The 22,527-nt window shown below is 43.1% G+C and overlaps 2 protein-coding genes across 3 annotated transcripts in view; one reads left to right on the top strand and one right to left on the bottom strand.

Annotated features, from left to right (window-relative positions):
• LOC126334542 (poly(A)-specific ribonuclease PARN-like) overlaps positions 1-7,161 on the bottom strand; it is a 272,077-nt gene extending 264,916 nt beyond the window's left edge. Inside the window, exon 1 of the mRNA XM_049996907.1 lies at positions 6,962-7,161. Within this exon, the coding sequence (XP_049852864.1) occupies positions 6,962-6,980 (19 nt within the window). The 5' untranslated portion in view covers positions 6,981-7,161. The remainder of the gene's footprint in view (positions 1-6,961) is intronic.
• Positions 7,162-7,563: 402 nt separating this feature from the next.
• LOC126334541 (nuclear pore complex protein Nup85) overlaps positions 7,564-22,527 on the top strand; it is a 124,846-nt gene continuing 109,882 nt past the window's right edge. For both annotated transcript variants that reach the window (XM_049996906.1, XM_049996905.1), the window contains exons 1-2: positions 7,564-7,653; positions 7,729-7,825. In XM_049996906.1, coding sequence (XP_049852863.1) covers positions 7,633-7,653; positions 7,729-7,825 — 118 coding nt within the window. In that variant the 5' untranslated portion in view covers positions 7,564-7,632. The remainder of the gene's footprint in view (positions 7,654-7,728; positions 7,826-22,527) is intronic.

Raw genomic sequence — 22,527 nt, 5'->3', positions numbered from 1 at the left:
GAAACATAATTCCTTACGACACAGAATGTTAAGAACACTGCTAATGCATCACAAAAAATGTCATTTCACTTGCACTTCTCAAGTAGTGTGGTGCACATGCTTAATCTACTATTGTGCATTGCCATCATCTACACCTAGTTCTACATCATACCCCACAAGCCACCTAATCGTGTGTGGTTGAGGGTACTCTTTGTACCGCTAAATGAACCCTCCAACCCTGTTCCACTAGTGAATAGCATTGAGTGTTGATAATGTTCTATATTGGCTCTAATTTCTCGAATTTTCTCTTCATGGTCATTATGCGAGATGTATGTAGGGGAAAGTAACATGTTATCAGACTCTTCCCTGAAAGTGCTCTCCTGAAGTTTCAAGAGAAATCTCTCCATGCTGCACAACTCCTCTCTTGTAACATCTGCCAATGGAGTTTGTTGAGCATCTCCGTAACACACTAGTGCTAACTCAACGATCCCGTGATGAAATGTGCTGCTCTTTGTTGGATATTCTCTGTTTCTTCTATCAGTCATATCTGGTAGGGATCCCAAGCAGTACTCCAGAACATGTCGAACAAGCTTATCTGCCAAATCCTTTGTGGAAAAGTTACATTTCCTTAAGATTCTTCTTACAAATCTGAGTCTGGCGTCTGCTTTTCCCACTATTTGTTTTATATGGTCATTCCACTTAACGTCGCTCTGGATAGTTACCCCCTAGATATTTTATGGCAGATACTGTTTCCAGCAGTTCGTCATCAATAGTGTAGCTATACACAAGTGGATTTCTTTTCCTATGTATGTGCAATATGTAACATTTATTTACATTCTGGGTCAACTTCTAGAGCCTGCACCATTCATCAATTCTCTGGGGGTCATTGCAAACTGTTACTATCTCCTGGCATTGCTACTTTGTTATGCACAAACACATCATCTGTGAACAGCCTTAGAGAGCATCCAACACTTTCCACTACTTCATTTATTTATATATATATATATATATATATATATATATATATATATATATATATATATATATATATATATATATATATATATATATATTGTAAACAGTAATGGTCCTATTACATTTGCTTGGGGGACATAGGAAATTACTTTTACATCTGTCATTTTTGTTACATTAAGAATGAGCTGCTGAGGTCTGTCTGTATGGAAGTCTTGAATCCTGTCGCAAATTTGCTCCAATACTCAATAAGCTCTTATTCTTTTCAGTAAATGGCAATGCAGGATGGTGTCAAATGCCTTCCTGAAGTCAAGGAACACAGCATCAACCTGAGCACCATTGTCTACGGCACTGTGGATCTCACGGAGGAACACAGCAAGCTGCGTTTCTCAGTATCTTTGTTTGCGGAATCTATGTTGCTTTTTATAGACAAGATTTTCCTTCTCCAAGAACGTCACAATTCTTAAGCAAAAAACCTGCCCCACCACTCTATCAGCGCACACTCCGCTGCAGTGTGAATATCTCATTCTGAACTCTACAACAGTTTGACGTCAACAATATAGGTCTATAATTGTGTGCATCTTTCCTACAGTCCTCCTTAAAAATGGGAATGACCTGCACTTTGGAATGACTTGCGCTTTCTTCCAGTCACTAGGTACCCTTTGGGCCTCAAGTGATCTATGATAAATTACTGCTAGAAGGGGAGCACGTTCTTTCACATAATCTTTGTAGAATCTTAACAGGTATCTCATCTTGTCCTGGTGCCTTTCCACAACTAAGTGATTGTAGTAGTTTTTCTATTCCACAATTTGTTATCTCAGTATCTGCCATTTGACATTCGCACAATGATTGAAAGGAGGAACCGTGGTGAAACAATTTTGGAAGACAGAATTCAGTATTTTTGCCTACTCTCTGTCATCTTCCATTTCGGTGCCAGTATGGTCAGTGAGTGAATAAATAGATGATACTGATCCACTTACAGGTTCTACATATGACCTAAACCTCTTATGGTTGTTACTCAGATTGGTTGACAAAATTTTACTTGCAAAGTCATTGAACGTTTCTCTCATTGCTCTCTATATGCTCATTTTCACTTCGTTCAGCTTTTGTTGTTTAGCTATGTTCTTCTCTTGGATCTGAGGAGAAGTTCTCTTTGTTTATGTAGCAATTTTCTAACACAGTTATTATACCACAGTGTGTATTTCCCATCCCTGAAGACTTTACTTGGAACATATTTGACTAGGGCATATTGCATAATTCCTCTGAATATTTTCCATTTGTTTTCCACATCTTCGTCCTCATCACTGAATATCTGATGCTGACTGCTCAGATATTCTGAAGTTTGTATCCAGTCACTCTTGCTACACAAAAATATCTCCCTACCTTCCTTAACATTCTTTGTCAGATCCGTTGTGATAAATGCTACCACAGCCTATCACTGACACCTTCCTCTATGTAAACTGATTTGTTAAGTTCAGCTCTGTTTGTTGCCAGAAGGTCTACGACATTTCCCTATGAGTTGGTTCTCTATTTACTCAAAGCAATTTTTGTACAAGATATCCACAACAGTGTCACACGAATCCCTGTCTCTGGCACCAGTTGCGATACAATGACACTCTCAATCAGTACCTGGCAATTTGCACTCACCCCCTATTACAATGGCATGATCAAATAACTAACTAACAATATTCTGCATGTTCTGTCTGAAGCACTCTATGACTAGAGCTCCTGACTCAATAACTCTATAAAAGCACCCAATAACCATTTTTGACTGATCTTTGATACTTAACTTCATCCAGATTAATTCACGGTCGGAATCCGTGATAACCTCTTTAGATTTTATTGAATTCTTTACTGCAATAAAACACGCCGCAACCACTGGCAACAAACCTATCCTTGTGATAAATATTCCAATCTGAACTTAGGATTTTGTTGTCATTAATATCAGGTTTCAAGCTACTTTTTGTTCTAATAGTATATGTGGTTTATAACCTTCAGTAGCGATACTAATTCTGAGCCTTTTTCCTTGAATGCTCCTGAAGTTTATTAAAGAGAACCCTGCAATTCTGTACCCATTACAGAGGTTCAGAAATTCACATCTGATACTGCAACAGTCATCTGAGCCTCTCTTATAAAGCTTCCACTCTGCTTCAAATCAGACGTCTGTGATCAACTCTACAAAAGATACTACAAATAGACAGCTTAGTCTGCGCAAGTCATTTAATTGTTGCAGCGGGCAAAGAAGTATTATGCTCATGCAGGCAACCTGCTCTCAAACGAAGTACAAACAACAGCCTAAATACATGGAGTTGCGTTGTCACAGGACAAAGTCAAATGAAAAGTAATTTTAATCAGAATGTAGGTCTGTTTTTGTGAGAATCCTACATGGCTTTATTGTTCAAAGGTGATCCAAAAACGAAATTTATGTGAGTGTTCATAATGCTAGATGGATTATTGGTGACTCTGGATAACTCAAAAGCTCCAAGAGGGATAGAGATGGCTCACCAGCCTTAGCTCAGGTACTGACAATGGCAGGATCATGTAGACACATGGACCCAGCCTTATCCCCTTGTGGTCAATCATGGGCGGGCCTACACACTGCCAAGATTGTTTAGATTACACCACAGAAGTTTCACTGGTAAGCTATACACAACCCTCAATACAGTCCCAATCACTCCCCATGCGATTTCCCAATTTTTGGAGCTTTGAGAAAGACATTCAAGATTGTTCTGTAGGCAACTGCAAACATTTTTCCATTAAGGCATTGACCATCTTGTCTCACAGTGCGACAAAAGTGTAACTATTTATGGTGATTAATTTTGAAATAATGAACAGTTTTCTTATGTTTTTTCCATCTGTCTCATTTTCATTTGAATACCCCTTTTATATACAAAGACCACAATCTGAACCAATCACTGCTACCACCATTGTAGAAGTCTTGCAGCAACAATCCATAACCATATTCTACATGGTTTCTTAAGACTTCAAAACAATTTTTAAGCTTCATCACCTGTGTTGCCATGCTTAAGGGCAGCAATGTACCAAGTGTCTTTTTTTATTACGACCTTTGTGTGCAATACTTTCCACAACCTATAACTCTTGTTGAAGATGTATTGCATTCAAGGTATTCATAGTTCTCTCACTGCACCAGTGAACTGCAAACAAAATAATAATAGTTGATTGTTGCTTCCAACAACTTCAAAAATTCTTTGAATCTGTCACCCATAGCAGTGCAAATGTCTGGTACCAACAGGTATATCAGTGGGAGACATACTTTAGAGTGCATCAAAAGTTTTGCAGAAGAAGGTATCGCCTACCTGATTGTAACTGGTATTGCTATTACGAATTCTCGGACCAACTGTTCCGCAAAAATTGAAAGTACATGCAGAAACTAAGCCAAAAGATTTCTCAAAATTTATAACATCACAGAGAAAGTGGCATTTCACACTCATTACTCTGTTCATGACTTGCAAATGGTTATTAAGCTAAATCCACTTTTGAAGCCTGCTTATATATATAAAAATCCAATATGTTCTGAATGATGTTGGTGCAATTTTAATAAATTTCTACAACATCAAGGAGAAGTTACAGACCCCCCCCCCAATATTTTGAGTGCCTCTTCCTTGGGAGTTAACTGTCAACAATTTTACAAACTTCTTTTCTATTGCTTCACCTCAAACTTTAACCATTTCTACTGGAAAGCTCTCACCCCGGGCATGGATTTTGTTTCCTTGTAAATGGAATGGCTTTGTATGCCTCATCTGGCATCACTTTCAGAATGTTATTAGCCTCTTTTTCTTTGTTTCTCATTCATCTCATGAACCATGAAAAATTTAGAGAACTCTTCAAGTACCTGCACTGTTTTCTTTACATCTACATCCATCCTTCACAAGCAGTCTTTGGTTTCTGGCAGAGATTACATTGTATACAAGTATCATGTTGCTCCTTTCTACACCATATGCATGTAGTAATCAGGAGTAAGAACAGTTGATATTCCAATGTATAACCCCAAACTGCTCCAGTTGTAAAATTGTTTCACAGCCGTTGAGGACTGCTGCACCTACCTGCTTGCCATCTCTCTGCAAAATTGATAATGTATTACATGCATATTTAAGAGTTTTCATTTATTCATGTACTATTATCTGCTCTGTTGTTGTGGTTGGTCAGATATTAGAATCTTCCTGAGATTAGTTAAGCAGCTACAGAGCTTTTAATTTTTGATTTTGGAGTGTAGAGAAGTTTAACACAGTTTTGTACATCAATGTGAGGCTGGTAACCCTTATTTACACTGACTGAACAAGAGTAATGATGCACAGAATTATTCTGGGTTCACCAACAAATGTTTCCAAGTAAATCTGCACATCAATATGTCGCATAATAATTTATCTGTAGCATTCCACATCATTACGAGTGTTCAGATTCTGGTCCCAGCAATGCATCAGATTTCATGCAATAATGTGGAAGCTCTGAAGTACAGACAAAAAGAATTTTTGCAATGGAAGAAAGACACAAGAGGGACATTAAAAAAAAACCAAACTTTTGAAACAGCACCTTAACTGGCAAGGGAGCACACTGTGGCTACTAATACAGAGCAGTAAGCTTGGACAACAAACTGCCGTTAGCCTTTTTTCGCTGTGACTGCTACTTGCAAGGTCAACAGAATCACATACACACAACAAAACGGAATCTACTTTTAGCACACAAGGAAAGTGAAACAATGTTGTGTGTGTGTAGTTCAACATTGTACACATTTTGAATTTTACGTCTTTGTTAAAAGATAAAAAGAAGACTCACAATGAAAAAATCTTTCAAATGTCCCTATTACTGTGACAAATGGAAGCAGTCACCAACACTGTATTTCACTATTGCTTGGGCCAGCTTTCTTCAACTGGACTAGGTGTCCACTGTGAGGCAGGGAATGGACAGTACATGTTATTTTACAAGAATAACTGTTTTCACATATTGGTTCCCCAATAACTGAACAGGTAAGTTGGTGTATTGATCTTAATTTCATAATAAAATACAGTAAACTGTAACACTGGTGCAACACTGATCTCCAATGTAGATGTCTATGTCAGAGGAGAAGTTAATAATGTGGCTGTGACTAACACAGTGAACAAGAAATACACGTTTTGGTAGCAGATGGAACTGTAACATAGCATGAAGTCTTTGCTTGATCCACATTTATTGCACTTTTCGTTATATACCGAATTTTCAGTTAAATTCAGAAATGCTGTGTTACCTAACATACAAAAAACCGAGGACTATTTTGGAACGGATTGAGAAGCCTACATATATCGTACACCATCTATCCAAAAGGATAGGTGGGTGAGGGCACTACTACACAGCTCAACATTTGAAGCGTAATAGTCCAACTAATTATTTCATACATTACGGACTGCGATGAGATGTATGCGAGCGCTAACTAATAACTTTGCCGCTTAAGTCGTGTTACTACTTACCAATGTAATAATATCAATATGAAGCTGAGACATGGGGTCTTTTTAACAATGCATGCAAGAGTAAAACACGTGCATCAAGCTGCTTTTACTTTACGACATGGAAAACATAATTACTAGTTAATTATCCGTGCAATACAACAATAAGCAACACAGACGTTCCGCAACTATTTTAAGCCAATAATAAATTAACAGATGTTATGGCACCACTACTATGCTTCATTAGCACAATCAGAATCAGCATCTGACGATACTCTACCAAGTTCCTACATAAGCAACGCACAACTGGAGTTGTTTTTATAATTATTCTGATTACAGCTGCCCGCGTATTGCGTCATGAACTAATAAGCGTATATAACTAATGCGAATGATTATACCTTTGCAATATTTAAATTTTCTAGTGTTTAATTTCCCTTCTTTTATGCGTAATTCAGAAGGATTGGCATGCGAGTGGAGTCGTGAACCAAAAATACATCTTTTCGGTTTTCCCGCGGAGCAACAAATGTAATCAACACCAATCAATTCAGTTTTTGCAAAGCGAACAAACTTACTTTTCTTGGTGACTTCCATTGTTGATAGTGCTAAACAGGAATCCCTTCTTTCCTACTTCAGCTCGGGCAACAAGAAATTTGCTTCAAATCTATTCAATCATGAAATGCATCTCTTTCATTGATGGCTGTCATTGCTTGTCACTCATTGGTGATGAACGGTAATTCCCAGTCTGTAGCGTAGTTGCATTCGCGGCACAGTTGTTTACCAATATCTCAAAGTCTATAGCATAAAACAAGCCGGTACTTCACATGTGACACTTTTCAATTAATTTATCGATAACCACAGATAACATAGAATCACGATTTTCCGCAAAGGGAAAACAGAGAAGGAGCAATATAATAAATTAAAATCACTCTAAATGAATAACTTTACTTCAGATTCATGTTTCGGAAATTGGTTTTTGCAGTTGTAACTTCATTAATACTTCACGCTCCGACATTTCTGATAAATGCAGTATGTTTTCCGATATCAAGAAAAATCTATGGTCCGCAGAACGTTATTTAACTACTGGTAATAGTTCTGCACGTGTTCATAAATTACATTCGAACTTCGCTTTAGTCTATCCACACCGATTATCTCACATCGATCGATATCAAGTCGTAACAGACGAGTGGTTAGTCTTGATTAGTCCGCCCTTGTATGCGCGAAATGTGAATCGCAAGGCGTCGGAATGGAGGGCGTGAAGACTTTAGTGAGTGGAGTGTCACTTTCTGAGTGTTTATTTGATTTGCGCTAGTGCACTAATTGTAACATTTCTATTCAACAGGCAATTCCGGACTCACTCTGCGAAGAACTGGGCATAACAGCAAAATTACTGCCTGGCGACAAAATCGCAGCTTTCTCCTTTAACCTGCAGGATGACAGTAAGTAATGTGTCTTCAGTTAAGCCTAGCCGCTTTTCTAATCTAGTTTGTATGCGTGGAGTTATCCCTTTCGAAACGTACAGAGTGAACGAGAAGACCGCCCCTAATTACAGGCATGAGACAAAGTAAAAACTTACAATTTTAAATAGTAATAGAGGAACCTCAAAACGAGTTTTACACCCTGGTTGCTATATAGTTGAATTACTTTCTAGCTTATCTAGTACCTATGATTGAAAGAATTTTTGTGGGAAATTTTGTCAACTTGCCACCAAATCGTTCAGTGGCGCAGCATGTATGTTTAATATGCATCCACAAAAAGCCTTTGTTCGCCCAGTCGTCTTAGCTGTGTGGTAGTCTAAGCCCTATATGTCAGCTTCACATTCCATGGGTCATTTGTACGATTAGCAATAATGTTGTTGTAAGAGTCACTTTACATTCACATTACAAACTCATGTTAATATATCTTCTTGCTGACCATTTAAAACCCTCTTTCTCCTTTTTTTAAAAAATACACGTGATAATAATTTATACTCACCACATTTTACATAATTTTTGCAGATATTTTGGAAAGGGTGATCGTGTTGTAGTAGTTGGTAAAGCAGGAAAGAGTATTGACAGGAACCAGAGCTACAGAATTGAGTATCCTGGTAGTTCTGACTGTGTAAGTAAAGATTCTGCAACAAGTTGCACAAACATTGTTCCTGCTTTGGGGCATTGTCAGCCTCAGTCAAACAGTTCCAAGAGTTGGATTAACATTTGAGTTAGATCAGTTGTTTCTCTCAGGTGATGGGTTGAACTTAGATCTGGTTTATGTTGTCATTGTTGACAAGAGAGGTTAGCCCCTATCACTACAGGAATGTGAACGTGAATGGGATATTGGGCAGTTAGCTGGGTTCATTGCAGAATCTGTATGGGGGGGAGGGGGGGGGGGGGTAAAATACTGACATTCATTCATGGGTGTATCCCCAATGTCATTGTTGTGGTGGTGGCACCTTGTTTCAGGGTTAACTCAGATTTCACGTTATATATTTAAAAAATTTATAGTAATAGGCCAAAATATAACTGATTTTTCTTTTTTTAACTCCCTCCCCCCCCCCCTCCCCCGACTAAAATGTGTGAAGATAAGACGACGTTATAATTAACACTACATCTAAATCTTAGAAGGTTAGTAATTAGATAAATAGACTTCTGATTTGTTTATAGGAACTGCAGCTTGCATATCATATAGATGTAATGTTTGTTTCTGAAATTCATTTTACAACAAATGCAGGTAAGGTGAATATAGATGGATATAACTAGGGTTTGGATTTTAATGACCTAAAAACAGTGAAATGTGCAAGGATATATGACCTCCAACATATGTAGATATGACACTCTCTAAATTTATTTAAAAATATTCTTGTCAATTTCTTTATATGCCATGTAATAAAAATCTCACCTGTGAACAAACTGTGAGTGCAGTGTGGTTTCAGTTGCCTGAGACTGCAGTTTTTTGTATTTGTTTGTTTGTTTGTTTGTTTGTTATACTTCACATACTCAGTACATGCTTGTGCACAAAAAGGAAAATCATTCCTACACATTTCACACACTTGCTCCTGTTTCACATCGACAAAAAATGTCAAGATGATTGATAACAAAATCAATACATAAGTAAAACAATCTTACGGAAAGGCCTGCCTTGATCTTGAACCAGGCACCCTTCAAATAGATCAACAACTATTGTCATTGCAACACCACTACATACACAGGTCCCTGGTTCAAGAAGCCAGGACACTAGTTAACTTGATAATTCCATTGCACGCGACACCTTATGTTGTCTGCATTTAAGCCAAACCCCTGCAACCCAAAGTGAAGAACTATTATATTTTTCCGCCATATCCATTGCTAAAAAAGCACCATTTCATTTTGGCCCATAAAAAAGGCACTCATCATACCTAACACAAACAAGAATGCATAAACCTCTGAAACAATAAATCAAATAACTTGCTGGCGACACAACACAACCTCCTGCGGGTTCGTGGGTTACAATAGGCCCGCGGTGTTCCTGCCTGTCGTAAGAGGCAACTAAAAGGAGTCTCAAACTTTTTGGCCTTATATGATGGTACCCTGTTGGGTTTGGCCTCCATCTCTCAAAATTTTCCGAAGAGTGAGCCGATTGGGGAACGACGCCTTACTTGGTGCATTGTGTCCATCTTGCGATCAGACCTTTCGCCAGCTTATACACCGTTGAATTGCAGTCCTGTCCGTTCTCCATCTCTTGGGCATGACTCTGTTTCTGCGTGCAGATTGCACCTTGCACTGTGCAGTGCCTCTTTCTGCACCGACGGCGACCATGGACCACATGTTACCTAACATCCAGCACGGTAGCCAGTCCGTTGTGGTGGGGCCGCCATGTACCCTGTTGGTTGTAGCCCCCTGACAACACAGGGATCGCTCTACTGATGCCTGCGCCGTTAACTCCCCACGTATGCCAAGGAGTAGATGCCTATCCTCCTGGGGTATCGGGACTCCCGGCAACGGCCATCCTGCCAGGTGGCTCTTGCCGTGGCTGGGTGGCGCCCTTGGGGAGGGCCTTTGGTCGGAGTAGGTGGCATCAGGGCGGATGACCCGCAATGAAGCTTTGTACATCGTCTCTCGCTGGTGGTCAGCCGCCAGCAGTCTCTAAGCGTTCTCGGGCTCAGTTTAATGCTCAGAAGTACGATCCGAAAACGTTCCCCTCCCAGGCCACACAGTGGGAGGAATGTAAGTCTCAGGATAGCAGTAGCAGTTATTCGCCCCGCTTCTCAGTTTGTACGAGGGTTGATGGTGAGTCTTTTCTCTCCACAAAGCCTCAGTTCTTCGTCGAGCATTTATAGGACAAGTTTGGGGAGGTGGAGGGCTTGTCAAAAATGCGCTCTGGGTCAGTCCTGATACAAACAGCATCCTCTGCCCAGTCACAACGGTTACTCGCTTGTGACAAGTTGGGGGATGTTGCCGTTACGACCACACCCCATAAGAGTTTAAATATGGTCCAGGGAGTTATTTACCATAGGGATCTTCTTTTGCAGTCTGATGAAGAGCTGCGCGCCAATTTAGAGCGCCGAGGTGTACATTCCGTCCGGCGCGTTCATCGGGGTCCGAAGGAAAATCAGATTGCTACCGGTGCCTTCATCTTGGCCTTCGAAGGGGATAAATTACCTGAAAAGGTCAAGGTGATGGTCTACCGATGTGACGTTAAGCCCTATATCCCTCCCCCGATGCGGTGCTTTAAGTGCTGGAAGTTCGGGCATATGTCTTCTCGCTGCACTTCCAGCCTCACATGTCGAAATTGCGGACGCCCATCTCATCCCAATACTCCATGTGCCCCGCCTGTCATCTGTGTCAACTGCGGGGAGCACCATTCACCTTGCTCGCCAGACTGCCGAATTTTCCAGAAAGAGCGTAAAATCGTGGAATACAAGACCCTGGACCGACTAACCTATACTGAGGCCAAAAGGAAATACGACCGACTCCATCCTGTGAGAATGACATCTTCCTACGCTGCTGCCACAACATCTGTGCTAGCCCCGTCTGTTTCTCCAATTGTGGCCGGATCGACGAGTAGTAAAACTCCTCCTGCCCCCTCGCCAGTGGGGGGGGGGGGGGGCCTCTACCCACCGGGTTGCTCCTGCACCACCTACCTCAGGAGCAACACCATCCCACCCATCGGGGACGTCTGTCCCCACTTCTAAGCCTGAGAAGTGTCCAACTTCTTCAGCTTCTCACGCTCGCAAGGGGTCCCTTGGGTCCCTCCCTTCCCAGGTTTCCGCCAGCGAGAAAGCTGACGACCGACAATGACGTGAGTGCCCGCAATCAGCTGGTCGTAGGGCTTCACGATCCTCCTCCGTCCCGCAGATTGAATCGGTGAAGCCCTCCCAGCCGGTGCGACCCAAGGAACGGCGTGAGAAACCCAAGAATAGCTCTCAGCCCAAGAAACTCGCGGTGGCAGCCATCCCACCGCAACCTTCCAGCTCTGCGTCTGAGGATGCGGTGGAGATTCTGGTGTCCGCTGAGGACCTTAATCTCGCTGGTCCATCAGACGCCATGGAAAGCGCTATCACAGGTGCTAAATCAGAGGCAGCAGGTGACCCAGTGGCGTAATCTCCCTTCCCAGTCACGTCATGCCTTTCTCAGCCATGGACAACACAATCCTCCAGTGGAACTGCAGCAGTTTCCTCCACCATCTAGCTGAGCTCCGCCAACTTATCAGCCTTCACCCTTTCCTCTGCATTGCTCTGCAGGAAACGTGGTTTCCGGCAATGCGAACCCCCGCCCTCCGTGGCTACCGGGGTTATTATAAGAACCGGGCAGGTTATGAAAGGGTGTCTGGTTGCGTCTGCATATATGTCCTGAATTCTCTTCACAGCGAGTCTGTACGCCTCCAAACACCTTTAGAGGCTGTTGCTGTTCGGCTGTGGACACCACAGGCTGTTACCGTCTGCAGTCTTTACCTTCCACCAGATGGTGATGTCGCGCAGCATGTCCTGGCTGCTCTGATAGCCCAATTGCCGCCACCTTTCTTGTTACTAGGCTACTTTAACGCCCATAACCATCTGTGGGGTGATGCCTTCACACACTTCAGTGTGGCGCATGGCACATACTCCGCCATTGACCTTTCGATCTGTAGCCCTAGCCTCTTACCATCTGTCCAGTGGAGAGTGCATGACGACCTTTGTGGTAGTGACCACTTTCCGATCTTTCTGTCACTACCACAGCGTCAGTCTTCTGGGCGCCCTCGCAGATGGGCTCTGAATAAGGCTGACTGGGAGTTGTTCTCCTCCACTGCCGCTATTGAGCCTCTCTCTAACGATGACATTGATGCAGTGGTTCAATCTGTCACCACCGGCATCGTTACTGCCGCCGAATCTGCCATTCCCCGTTCTTCTGGGTCCCCTCAGCGGCGGACTGTGCGTTGGTGGTCGCCTGAGATCGCTGAAGCGATTAAAGCTCGCCGGCAAGCGCTCCAGCGTCACAAGCGACATCCCTCAATCGAACACCTTATCGCCTTCAAACGGCTGCGTGCGTGAGCCCGCCGCATTATCCGCCAACGCAAGCAGGAGTGCTGGGAGCGGTATGTGTCCACCATTGGCCTCCATGTCACTCAATCGCAGGTGTGGGCCAAGATTCACCGCCTCTATGGCTATCGGACACCTGTCAGCGTCCCTGCGCTCTCACTGAATGGAGCAGTTTGTACTGACTCCGATGTCATTGCAAACCGCTTGGAAAAGCACTTTTCTCTGAATTCCGCTTCTACCAACTACCCCTTGGGCTTCCGCTCCATTAAAGAGCGGATAGAACATCGGAGTCTTTCTTTTCGCACCCACCATCCTGAATTGCACAATGTCCCATTCAGTGAGTGGGAATTCCGCAGTGCCCTCGCCGCTAGTCCTGATACCGCTCCTGGGCCAGATAGCATTCACTCTCAGATGCTGAAACACCTTTCAGTGGACTGCCAGCGACGCCTCCTCGACCTTTACAACCGCATTTGGGTCGAGGGTGAGTTTCCGTTGCAATGGCGGGAAAGTCTTGTTGTCCCCATTCTGAAACTGGGGAAGAACCCTTTGGAGGTGGACAGCTACCATCCCATTAGCCTCACCAACATTCTTTGCAAGTTGCTTGAACGAATGGTGAGCCGGTGCTTGAATTGGGTTTCTGGAGTCTCGGGGCCTTCTGGCTCCGTCTCAGGGTGGGTTCCGTAAAGGCCGCTCCGCCGCCGACAGTCTGGTGAGCCTGGAGTCAGCCATCCGTACTGCCTTTGCCCGCTGTCAGCATCTGGTCGCTGTCTTTTTCGACATGCGGAAGGCGTATGATACGACATGGCGTCATCACATCCTTTCTACGCTTCATGGATGGGGCCGATCTATATCCGCAATTTTCTGTCGTATCGTACCTTGCGCGTGCACGTCGTGGCCTCATATAATTCCTCCCAAGTCCAGGAGAACAGTGTTCCACAGGGTTCTGTTCTAAGTGTCTGTCTGTTTTTAATAGCCATTAACGGGCTCACTGCTGCCTTGGTAAATTCTGTCTCCACTTCCCTGTATGCTGACGATTTCTGCCTTTACTACCGCTCTTTTGGCATTGCAGCTGCTGAACGTCAGCTACAGGGCGCAATCCGCAAGGTGCAATCTTGGGCAGTAGCGCATGGTTTTCAGTTTTTGGCACCAAGAACTGCGTTATGCATTTCTGCCGGCGACGCACTGTTCACCCGGAGCCGCGGCTTTGTCTTGACGGCGAGCTTCTTACAGTGGTGGAGTCACATAGGTTTTTGGGGGTGGTTTTTGATGCCCGGCTGACTTGGCTGCCTCATATGTGGCAGCTTAAACAGGCGTGTTGGCGGCATCTAAATGCTCTGCGATGCCCGAGTCACACCAGGTGGGGCACCGACCGATCTACTCTCCTATGGCTTTACCAGGCGTTAATCCAGTCCCGTTTGGACTATGGGAGTCTGGCTTATGGCTCAGCATCCCAGCGTTGCGGGTGCTGGACCCAATACTACAGTGGGATACGCCTTGCCACTGGTGCCTTCCGGACCAGCCCTGTGGACAGCATACTTGTGGAGGCAGGTGTCCCTCCACTGCGGTTATGACGCCAACAATTACTGGCTGCTTATGCTGCCCATGTTTTTAGTTTGCCCGGGCATCCAAATTATCGTGTCCTGTTCCCGCAGTCAGTCAGTCGTCCGTCTGCCAGAACGTCGGCCCCGGTCGGGTTGTCTGATCGCCGTACGCGTCAAACAGCTTCTCTACGGGCTTGGGTGTTTCCCTGTACCATCTCCTTTCTGGGCCCCTCTGCTTACACCCCCATGGTGTGTGCCTCGCCCTTGCCTTTGTCTCGACTTGGCATAGGGCCAAGTGTGTGAGTTTTTGTGTTGATTCTGGCCTATGGCCTACGATCTGTCTTTTTTTTCCCCCCCCTCCCGTGGTTGGCTTTTCCCTTATTGTTTGTATAGTCGGCCAACCACCATCACGCTCTGTGATTTTAGTTCGTCTTGTCTGGTCTTTGTCTACGTTTCTCTTGTTCTGTGTCGTCTGTCTTATCGTCTGTTGATTGTTTTTATTCTCTGTGGGTGTTTTTTAGTATTTGGAAAAAAGGGACCAATGACTGTAGCAGTCTTGGTCCCTTTAACACACAAACCAACCAACCAACACAACACAGTCTTCATTTATACAGTGGTTACACAAAGTCAAATGATTGAATACCACGTGTAGCAAAAACAACTTCAAACATGAACACCCGCCATAAGATTGTCCCACCAAATACTTAGCTCACAATAATGTCATACAACACTTACACCACTGGTCAAAGTGCCATTCCGTGCCAAGTGGTCTAATATCGAGAAATGTTCCCAACATGACCATCATGGATTTTGATGAAATTTTGTAAGAACATTCACACACGTTCTCAACGAACACTAGTAAAGCTTCAGTTTCAGAAATTCAGTACTTGTTTGAAACCATAGCACAGCTTCCAATAGTGCATCCTTGAATTTTCAGCAACTTTGAGATGAGATATCTCTGGAAGTATTTGCATGAAAGAAACAAAACTTGGCCATCTTATACAACTTCTAGAACTCTTTAAAGTAAAATATTAAGAAAAGGGTTTCTGAGCAATTTTCATATAGATAGTTTGAAGCAAAGTTGGGTGAAAAAATAGCTGTTTAAAAAAAAATGCGAACTTTAGTTTTTTATATCTCCAAATGTAATTGTGGGATGTTCATGAAACTTTGCACACCATAACTCACCAACACAAGGTCTTAGAATATAAAATTTAATTCTCCTATTGCTTTCCATTATTTCACAACTCGAGGGTGAAGTTGCCGATTTTTCAAAAAGTGCTAAAAATGGGTATTTTTAGTCAAATTTTTCAAAAAATAGTTTGGACAAAACTCTTCTAAACTATGGTCATTAGAAAGACCATATTCTAAACTATCTAGAAAAGTGGATTTGGTTTTGCAATGGAAGCATATAAGGCCCTAAAAAGTAGCATCAGCAAAGAGGCGCACTGGAAGTTTGAACACACATTGTCCTGAAGGTCGTTAGTATACATGAGTAGCAGGGATCCCGACACACTTCCCTGAGTCACACCTGAAGTTACTTCTGCATCTGACAATAATTCTCCATCCAAGATAACCTTCTGTGTTCTCCATACCAAAACGTCCTCAGGACTTCCAGATATAAATTTCTCTCGATACCCCTTATAATCAAACTTTTGACTATAAGGGCACGTGTGGTACTGAGTCAACTGCTTTTCAGAAATCAAGGAGGACATCTACCTGACTGCCTTGATTCAAAACTTTCACTATGTCATGTGACATAAAAGTGTGAGTTTTTAGTTTCACGTGATCAATGTATTGGAATCCATGCTGGTTGACATGTGATTTAGTGTTAGGCCTAGTTTATGAAAATCAATGATATGTGCAACATTGGCTCGGTTTCAAATAGTGCAGTACATCACCTAAGTTCATGGCTTATAGAAATATAAGCCATGAACTTAGGTGATGTACTGCACTATTTGAAACCGAGCCAATGTTGCACATATCATTTACTACCAAGCTAGTGTCATCAGCAAACAGAAATATTTCAGAGTTACCCGTAATACTAGAGGGCATGTCCTTTATATAAATAATGAACAGGAGTGGCCCCAACACTGATCCCTGGGGCACCCCCCCCCCCCCCCCCAAAATGTGTTGTCACTGTTACCTCTGCCAAAGGTGGACATACCAGCTATTGGGCAGGTAGTCATGCTCTGTCTGATCACTGTATATGGAGTTCCTTGTATAAAGACTCCTGTCACAATGGTAGTATTGCAGATAGATTTAAACATGCTTTTGTCAGACCACTTTACAAAAAGAAGGGAAAAATGTTAATAAAGAATTGCCAACTCATCTTGTTACTGTCAATATTTTCAAACATATTCAAGATGACCATGTACAGGCGATTTCTTATGTACCTTGTGTAGTGCAGGAAAACATAGTAGCAAACAATTTGGATTTCCACAAGGACTGTCAGTTGAACAGACTGTATTTATCTTGATGAATGGTATGCTAGAACCAATAACTCGGAAATTGTTACCATTGGGAATATTTTGTAATTTGGTAAGGTTTTTGATTGTTTTAACCATGGTATCCTAATACTACAGAATAGAAGATTCTGAAGCTGAAGGTTAATGGTTTTTATCGTATCTGTATTACAGAAAGCTCAGTTTTGTGTCAACAACATGATAGATAGTCTCTAAGAATTTGAAGCACTCTGATGTTGAGCACAAGGTTGGATTAGGAGTACTCTGTTGTTTCTGATATACATAAATGACCTCTCACTTGTAGGTGCAAAAGAAACAAATTTTGTACTCCTTGCTCATGATAAAAGTACAGAAATAAAAATATAGTACCAGGCACCTTATTCCAAAGGCCCCTAACAAAATATTCAAAAATGTCAACAGATGGTTCGTACCAGACAGATCATCACTCAGTTATGAGAAGACTCAGTGATACAGTTCAGTTCTTCTTGTAGAATTCCATAAGCTATACAAACATATTTCTGAGACTATGAAATTTCTAGGCACTAAAGAGAGATCACAAGCTCAATTGGGAAACCCTCTGCCTAGAAGTAATGAAGTGCCTTGATTCAGCTATATTTGCAGTTAAGGATCATTTCTGCTGTAGGCAATTTAAAAATGAAGAAACTCATTTATTGTGCATTTCCATTCACTAATAGTTTTCTGTGACAATTAAATGGATAGTGTTATCAGAATACAGAAGCATGTTAAAATAAATTATATCTGGCCCCATTGTAGAACAGCCTGCAGAAATTGCTTTAAAAAACTGGGTGTTGTGACAAGTACTTAATATATTCTGAAGTGCCAAAGAAACTGGTGTAGGCATGTGTATTCAGGCAGAAGGATATGTAAACAGGCAGTATATGGTGCTGTGGTTGGCAACACCTATATAAGATAACAAGTGTCTGGTGCAGTTGTTACATTTGTGACAGCTGCTACAATGGCAGGTTATCAAGATTTAAGTGAGTTTGAACATGATGTTAGTCAGTGCATGAGCGATGTGACAGATCATCTTCGAGGTATTGATGAAGTGAGGATTTTTCCGTATGATCATTTCGTGAGTGTACTGTGACTACCAGGAATCTGGTAAAACATCAAATCTGACATTGCAGTGACCAGAAAAAGATTGTGTAAGTACAGGACCAACTACAACTGAAGAGAATCTTTCACTGTGACAGAATTGCAACCCCTCCACAAATTTCTGCAGATTTCAGTGCTGGGCCATCAGCAAGTGTCAACTTGCAAACCATTCAATGAAACATCATCATTATTGGCTTTCAGAGCCAAAGGCCCACTTGTGTACCCATGACGATTACACGGCACAAAGCTTTACGCCTCGGCTGGGCCCGTCAGCCCCGTCACTGGACTGTTGATGGCTGGTAACATGTTGCCTTGTTGGACGAGTCTCGTTTCAAATTTTATCAAACAGATGGGCATGTCTGGGTATGGGGAGAACCTCGTGAATCCATGGACATTGCATGTTAGCAGGGGACTATTGAAGATAGTCTAGGCTCTGTAATGGTGTGATGCATATGCAGTTGGAGTGATACTGGACCTCTAATACATTTAGTTAAGACTCTGACAGGTGACACATACGGAAGCCTCCTATCTGATCACCTGCATCTATTCATGTCCATTGTGCATTCAGACAGACTTGGAAATTCCAGCAGGACGATGTGACACTCCACACGTCCCTAATTGCTACAGAGTGGCTCCAGGAACATTCTTTTGAGTTTAACACTTCCACTGGCCGCCAAACTCCCCAAACATGAACACTATTGAGCATATCTGGAATGGCTTGCAACATGTTGTTCAGAAGAGATCTCCGCTGCTTTGTGCTCTTTGGATTTATGGACAGCCCTGCAGGATTCATGGTGTCATTTCCCTCTACCACTGCTTCAGACATTAGTTGAGTCCATGCCACGTCATGTTGCAGCACTTCTGCATGCTCGTGGGGCCCTAAACAATATTTGGCAGGTGTACCAGTTTCTTTGGCTCTTCGGTGTATATTTATTAGCATGCTCTTTCGTAACCAGTATTTCCTTTTTGTAAAAGGGGCAAACATCAGTGCAGAAAGAAGTCTGATACAAGGATACACGTGTATACAATAATATACCAGAGCACCTTAAATGTGTTAGTTTGAGACTGAAATAAAGAACTTTCTGTTGTGAACTACAACTACTACTACTACTACTACTACTACTCCATTGAAGAGTATCCTAAATTTTGTGTTTTTGTTTAATCTGTAATTAGAAATCACTTCACTGTTGGAACATAAGGTATCCAGTAGACATTACTTTTATTTATTCAGTTCACTGTATTATATTTAAATTAACTGTCCATTTTCAACTTTTTTATCTCCACAGAAGATATGGACTATCGTGAATGTCTTGTAAATGCAACAACATAAAAGTCTGATAGCTGGCAAAGCAAACCTTAAATCTGATTTTTTCCTTCTACCAAATCCATCTATTCTGTAAAATGATTTTTTAAATTAAAAACTAGTGTCCAGTGTAGTGTAAAAGTCAGATATTAACTTATGTTGTAGTAATACATTTGTCATTAGAAGTACAAAGACTATTACTGTATATTCATTTAATTAAATTTAAACTACTGTGCTATTTACATATTCAGTCAATACATTAATAAAAGAACAGAAGAATGTTAAGGTGACGGTGTTAATGTTTTAGGTGTTCTACATAGTCTCCCCATAATTGAGTGCAACACACAAATTTCATACAACCACATGAAACTGTCAGAAAAGTGCTGCATTGAGATGTTGTTAGTCACATATGGCATTGGTTTGAATGTCAGCTATGTCATCAAAGCATTGACTCTTAATGAAGTTCTCCACTTTGTCAGTTTTGGAAGGTTTGTGTTGATAACGCTAAACCCCAGTCATCCCTGATGATTTTTTGCACATAAGATTTGTCTGCATTTTGCGCTTCCATCAAGTTGTGGCAGGTGTCTACACATTGCTTTTGTTCAGGAGCCAAGGTATGCAGGACCAAATTTCCACACAGTTTTCTCTTCACCAGAACATTTTCCAGTAACATCTGGAACACTTTATGTAGAGATGTTGCTTCATTGCAATATGTGATGTGACGATGTTGATACTCTTTGCTCAAACACTACCTGCTCACAACCGTCGAGTCGAATGAACACATTTTGCTGATAGTTGTCAACTCGTGCAACCATCATAGTTACTATGCAGACTCTCCCATATACACCGGGAGTGAAAAAAGTCTTGAAACATTTTCATCATTTGTGTGGCTATATTGTCCTGTTGTTGTTGTGGTCTTCAGTCCTGAGACTGGTTTAATGCAGCTCTCCATGCTACTCTATCCTGTGCAAGCTTCATCTCCCAGTACTTGCTGCAATCTACATCCTTCTGAATCTGCTTAGTGTATTCATCTAGGGTCCTATAACTTTACAGTTCTTGAGGGTATTTTTATTTTGTCATTGAATCTACAAAAATATTCTCAAGAATTGAAACTTTATGGATGAATATACCACACCACTTACATACACATATTCTGTAACATGAATTGTTCTGCATCTACTCACTTAATGAAGCAATTTCTAAATATTTCACGTCATAGTTGTTCCTGAAACTTTGCAAGTATGCTTTCATGAGAGATTGACTGCTATCTTAATGAGTCTACCAATTCAGGTTTCTCAGAGTTTCTTGTGATGCTCTACCGTGAGTCAAATGAAATTGTGATGAGCCATGGTGCCCTTCTTTGAATGCATGCAAAAACCTCTGTTAATCATGCCTCAGGTACATCCCACGCACAAGGGCAATATTGTAAGATAGGATGCACAAGTGATTTCACTAGTGACCTCTGTCAGCGACACCTTAAACCGCCACAAGAGGTTTGTAAAAAACCTTCTTTGGCATTGTAAATAATTCTGGGTGAAAGAAGACCACTCACCGAAAAGAAGTGTCCTTGTCAATAGGCACACACAAAGGAAGGAAAATCTGCTAGCTTCCTGAATTAACCTTTGATGAGCCAGAGTGAAGTACATGCACACCCATGCGTACAGACACATGCATATTTATGCACCTACATGGTGCTGGCTGGAACGACAGTGCCAGTGCTATTTTTTGTCACACACACTGTGTCTTTGGTGGTGCTAGTGTTGGGTGAGGCACGGAAAAGAAATGGGGGCAGGTGGCTAGCAGCTGACAGGGAAGTGTCCAGTGTGCCATCGAGAAATGCAAGATCGAACCAAACTTAAAACACATAATCAGCTTCAGTGTCAGTCTCCGATTTCCCACTGTCCCCACATCTGGCTGTTTCCTCTTCCTCTATTGTGTCACGCCCTACCATTTCAATTCTACTAATCAGCTACAGCGAGTACCATTTCCCTACCAAGCGAGGTGGCGCAGTGGCTAGCACACTTACTCGCTTTCGGGAGGACGACTGTTCAATCCTGCGTCCGGCCATCCTGATTTAGGTTTCCCGTGATTTCCCTAAATTGCTCCAGGCAAATGGCGGGATGATTCCTTTGAAAAGGCACAACTGACTTCCTTCCCCGTCCATCCCTCATCCGATGAGACCAATGACCTCGCTCTCTGGTCTCTTCCCCCAAACAACCCAACCCAACCATTTCCCTCCAGCCACCACAATTGTGCGAGCCCCTATATATGCCACCCCTCCCTCTTGCAGTCTGCCGGCCAGAGTGACCATGCGCTTCTAAGCGCTACAGTCTGGAACCTCGTGACCACTATGTTTGCAAGTTCGAACCCTGTCTCGGGCAGAGATGTGTGTGATGACCTAAGAAGTTAAGTCCCATAGTGCTCAGAGCCATTTGAATCCCCTGCAATCCTAGCTGGTTAACCCATCACCTCCATCCCAGCCACTAGTCACCACCAGCCCCCACTCTAACCTCACCTCCCCCCCCCCCCGCTCTCTCTAACCTCCCCCCCGCTCTCTCTAACCTCCCCCCCGCTCTCTCTAACCTCCCCCCCGCTCTCTCTAACCTCCCCCCCGCTCTCTCTAACCTCCCCCCCGCTCTCTCTAACCTCCCCCCCGCTCTCTCTAACCTCCCCCCCGCTCTCTCTAACCTCCCCCCCGCTCTCTCTAACCTCCCCCCCGCTCTCTCTAACCTCCCCCCCGCTCTCTCTAACCTCCCCCCCGCTCTCTCTAACCTCCCCCCCGCTCTCTCTAACCTCCCCCCCGCTCTCTCTAACCTCCCCCCCCGCTCTCTCTAACCTCCCCCCCGCTCTCTCTAACCTCCCCCCCGCTCTCTCTAACCTCCCCCCCGCTCTCTCTAACCTCCCCCCCGCTCTCTCTAACCTCCCCCCCGCTCTCTCTAACCTCCCCCCCGCTCTCTCTAACCTCCCCCCCGCTCTCTCTAACCTCCCCCCCGCTCTCTCTAACCTCCCCCCCGCTCTCTCTAACCTCCCCCCCGCTCTCTCTAACCTCCCCCCCGCTCTCTCTAACCTCCCCCCCGCTCTCTCTAACCTCCCCCCCGCTCTCTCTAACCTCCCCCCCGCTCTCTCTAACCTCCCCCCCGCTCTCTCTAACCTCCCCCCCGCTCTCTCTAACCTCCCCCCCGCTCTCTCTAACCTCCCCCCCGCTCTCTCTAACCTCCCCCCCGCTCTCTCTAACCTCCCCCCCGCT

Source organism: Schistocerca gregaria, chromosome 2 (assembly GCF_023897955.1).
Source record: "Schistocerca gregaria isolate iqSchGreg1 chromosome 2, iqSchGreg1.2, whole genome shotgun sequence".
NCBI classification, from domain to species: domain Eukaryota; kingdom Metazoa; phylum Arthropoda; class Insecta; order Orthoptera; family Acrididae; genus Schistocerca; species Schistocerca gregaria.
Note: the sequence above shows the minus strand (reverse complement) of the source record. Positions and strands in the feature narration are given on the sequence as shown.